Raw genomic sequence first — 4,381 nt, forward strand, 5'->3', positions numbered from 1 at the left:
ACCCATGAGCTACAGTGACTTAAAAGAAGGGTCAGTAAGAACCCTGGGCATCTCCTGAATTGATGATTTCAACCAAACACCCTGAAATAGTAAAATGAGGATTGGGGTCCACATAAATAAATTGAGACTATAGATAATGTGACCAACTCTGCAGGAAAATTGGGCCCAGTAATGCAAGCTAACCTTGCAAACGGTGCCCCACAAGTTAAATTTGGTTTGCACACATTTTATTTGGCCCAAGTGGTATATTTAAAATTGTTGCCAACATTAATTTTTTTTGGAAATTTCAATTAAAATTTTGAATTTATGGCTTTTCTTGAAAAATCAGGTGGCAGGGTAACATTGCAAAGTAATTATGACCTAGAACTGACCAGTAGCTGCCCCTGCTGTTTAACTTCTGTAGCTCTGACCCTTTCCATGACACTGAAGCAGGCCTGCTTTACCAATTTAAATCGCCTGCTGTGGGATCATGTAGGCAACGGAGTTTGAGATCCTTGGTATATGATCACATAATATCTGCTAGAGAAATGCTGGGGTCAGATAGTTTGTCTAAATTAGTGAGCTTGAGACAAGACTGGTAAAAGGGTCTGAGGTAAATCGCCTCCTGCAGTTCTGATTGAAAGAATTTCCACGGAGCAACGGAAATGAAAACAACATCCCCCAGAAAGTTGGGGTAGAGGAACAGGATAGTCATACGAGACTGGGAACTTTGATGGAACAATGTGTTTACCTTGGTAGCCCTTAAAATGTGGGAGAGGCAGTGTCCTAGTTGCACAGCATACACTGTTTCATTGCAGCATCTGTCCAATCAGGGGTGGAGTGGCTGGAGGGGCAGCACACTCAGAGCATGTCGGCACCTTTTTTGTTTTATCTTGCCCTAGATTAGCTGGGAGTGGGAGGGTTTTTCTTTCTTTGGTTTTTCTTTTCTTCATATGGTTAGATCATCTGACCTGGCCCGGCTGCTGGCTTTGCTCAGCCTGCTCAGGGGCCTGGTGTCATCAGCCGTCAGCTCTGGACACAGTGAAGGTGTCTTCTCAGCTGGCAGCCCTTGCTTGGTTACCTTTTCAGCCTGAAGCTCTTCGTTTTCACCCTCCTTTCCCACTCCAGGGGTCTCTACTTTTTCCCCTTCTGGCTCTGCCATCACCTCCTGCACTTCCAAGGTCACCTTCTCTGTTTCTGGCTTCTTCTCTTCCACTTCTGGTTCTGCTGCCTCCTCTACAGACTGCTCCTCTCCCTCCACTTCTGGTGCCCCCACCTGAGCATAAGAAGGCAGTGTCTCTTGGTAACCCCGGGAAACATCAGCTAGGGGTGCTGTGCTGATCTTCTCTTCCAACTGACTGAAAGGTTTGGCAGAAAGTGGAGTGGTCTCCACCATCCCAACTTCAGTCAAAGGGAAATAGTGGGACACAATTTTCTCTTCTTCTAGGAGCTGGTAGCCCTTGGCTTTCTGGATGGAGGAGACAGCAATGGAGTGGAGAGATTTCTCAGGAATCTCCCCCAGTGGCTGCTCTACAGGCCTCTTGAAGGCAGACCGGATCCCCTTCAGACCCAGGTGGCTCATCTCCATGATATTGAGGAAGAGGGACACAAAGGCCACAGACAACATAAACAGGATGAAGATGGTTTTCTCAGTGGGCCGGGACACAAAGCAATCTACCACATTGGGGCAGGGCCACCGGCTGCAGCGATAAAGGGGCAGGATCCGGAAACCATACAGGAAGTAGTGGCCCACTATGAAGCCCACCTCAAAGAGGGTTTTGAAGATGATGTGGCAGATGTAGGTCCTCAGCAGAGTCCCTTCAAGTCGGAACTTTTTGGTGCCTTTGCTACTGCTGCTGCTCTTCCTGATGCTGGCCTGATCTGGGGCCAGTGCTCCCCTTTCACAGCCGTTGCTCCGGGACTGCTGGCATAGCTCTTCTGCCTCACGGTCCTTCCGCTTCTCTTCCATGCGGACATAATGCACTGCATGTCCCACGTACATGAGGGATGGAGTGGAGACGAAGATGATCTGCAGGACCCAGAGGCGGATATGGGAGATAGGGAAGGCCTCGTCATAGCACACATTCTCGCAACCAGGCTGCTGGGTATTGCACACGAAGTCAGACTGCTCATCCCCCCACACAAACTCTGCAGCCGTGCCAAGGATGAGAATCCGGAAGATGAAAAGCACAGTAAGCCAGACTCTGCCAATAACTGTGGAGTGCTCATTCACCTCCTCCAAGATGTTCCCCAGGAAACTCCAATCGCCCATTGTTTACCACCTAGGAAGGAAAAGGCAAAGGCTGAGCGGCCACAGTGCAATCCTGAGTGGATCTCTTTGCTACCCCAACTCTTGGGGTACCTCTCTTGTCTGGGTTGTTGGGCAGGCAACAACACAGGGACTGCAGCTATTGAACAGATTGGCACTAGGAAACAAGGGGCATAAAAGAATCTGTTTGCATGAGCTTCTTTAAATGTAAAATGGATTTAAAAGTAGTACCTGTTCTCATTCACTTCACAAGTGGCCTGAAACTATGTATGAGGCAATACAGTTGCAAAATTCCTTGAACTCCAGCAAAAAATGATTCCTTGTGGACCATAATTAGAAACCCATTGTTACCTGGATTGAAAGCAAGAACACAGAAGAAAATCCAGACCACATGTTGACTGAAGTTTCATGAGGCAAAATGCTGAAAAAATACCCCATACTAATGTCCCTCCCAAATTTCTTATATGTATGAAATTGTAGCCACTTTATTTTTGACTGTGCTGAAATATATAATGATCGTGTGTTTGAGGGGAAATGGAAGACACCTAACATTTTTGAACATCTGAAGGAATGACATTTGACATTATGTTATTTCACTTAATTTAAACCTGCTAAACTATAATCTTCATGATGTACGGACCATACCTGTACTCTTTACTACTCTGTAGTCACTGCCTGGCACACTGCCCAGCACATAGAACTTAATATTTCTTAACTAATTTGATTACAACACATGAGAAACTTGAGGCTCTGAGAGGTTAAATAGATAGTATAAGATCAGATGGCTAAACAGCAGAAGTGCTGCATCTGATCCCGAAGGCTGGACTTTTTATTGCATCATTGAGAAATACTGTCTGCAATCAGAGCTACACAGTTTTCTTGCTTCTGTGCTCTTAGTTTATGTTTTCTCTTCTCAAGGTTGAAGTCTGTAAACCCTTCTTAATAGTTTTACAAATTGAGGGCAGTACATTTTTATTATTACTGTTTTAAATCGGAAGGATGGAGAGTGCTTTAGGAGGGCTTCATGTTACAGAATGAGGAAAGACTACTAGGACACTTTTCGTGTCTCACAGAATGAAAAGATTTCAGGGACTGCACCATGTGGTCATTTTAATAGAGATAAAAATCTGTCTCAGGAAACATACCACTAAATATGATAGCAGGTAATGCTGCTAGACGGCAATGGTTACCGGAAACAGGACTGAATTGGCAGGGAGAATATGTGAAACCGGATCATTCATCCAGTGCAAGCAGGTAATCTGTGAAGGACTATGCTAAGACACTTACCCTCAGTTTAGCACAGTTGTTTCTCTAATCTGAATGTCCCTAGAGTTGAGGCGTTTACTCTTCATTGCTCTTAGGCCGGGGTAAAAGCTCATATTAGAAGATGCTCCTCTTGGCTTCTTCTGGCTGTGCTTCACCCTATGGGATCAGGGGCCCGTGGGGCTCAGGGATATGCCCACTGTTTTCGTGATAGTGATATTTGTTAAACATGTAAGTGATGAAAAGCAGTATCTTAAATTAGGTCTGGTTTTCATTTTGAGGGCAGTGTAAACAAAATGGCATCTTTAAAGCTCTTACCATCCTGTGATTTGAAGTCTGACCAGACAGCCTTGTGGCTGGGTATTAACTGCAGGCACAGGCAGCGTGCAGCCTATGTGCTCTCTGGGTGTGCATATAATGTCTGCTTTCTCTGAAGAGCAGAGGGCATTCTCCTCTTGGAGCCCCAAGAACTCCCAGTTAGACAAGATATCCTACAGTAGCTTCTCTTCTGGGAAGGTGAGGACAGTGGTGGCGTCTGCAATTATGATCTGGCATCGGGAAGAATTCCTTATAGGAAGGAGGAATGGAGTGTAGGGAGGAGGTCTTCTACTCAAAACCAGCAACTCAGACTCTTAGCCAATGTGCATTTTTAATGCTCTCAATCTACAGTAAAACCTAGCACTTGATGTATAGAGTGGCAGTCATTCTATCGCTTTCAAGAAAGTAGGTGGGAAACATAATATTTGGGTAAACAGCCCAAGCATAAAGTCCATTAGTGGCAGAGCCAGGAAAATGTTTGGCAGAGCCAAACAGTTTAATCTAAAATTTATGTTAAAAAGCTACAATTTTAATAATTTTCTCCATAAGAAC

The 4,381-nt window shown here is 45.1% G+C and overlaps 1 protein-coding gene across 1 annotated transcript; it reads right to left on the reverse strand.

The window, feature by feature from the left end:
- Positions 1-720: 720 nt before the first annotated feature.
- Positions 721-2,367, reverse strand: Gja8 (gap junction protein, alpha 8, 50kDa). Its single transcript, XM_005413451.2, has one exon. It carries the CDS (start codon positions 2,249-2,251, stop codon positions 929-931), a length of 1,323 nt encoding a protein of 440 aa, XP_005413508.1. The 5' UTR covers positions 2,252-2,367; the 3' UTR covers positions 721-928.
- Between the last annotated feature and the right edge of the window lie 2,014 nt (positions 2,368-4,381).

Source organism: Chinchilla lanigera, unplaced genomic scaffold (assembly GCF_000276665.1).
Source record: "Chinchilla lanigera isolate Chin_1 unplaced genomic scaffold, ChiLan1.0 scaffold00167, whole genome shotgun sequence".
Classification (NCBI taxonomy): domain Eukaryota; kingdom Metazoa; phylum Chordata; class Mammalia; order Rodentia; family Chinchillidae; genus Chinchilla; species Chinchilla lanigera.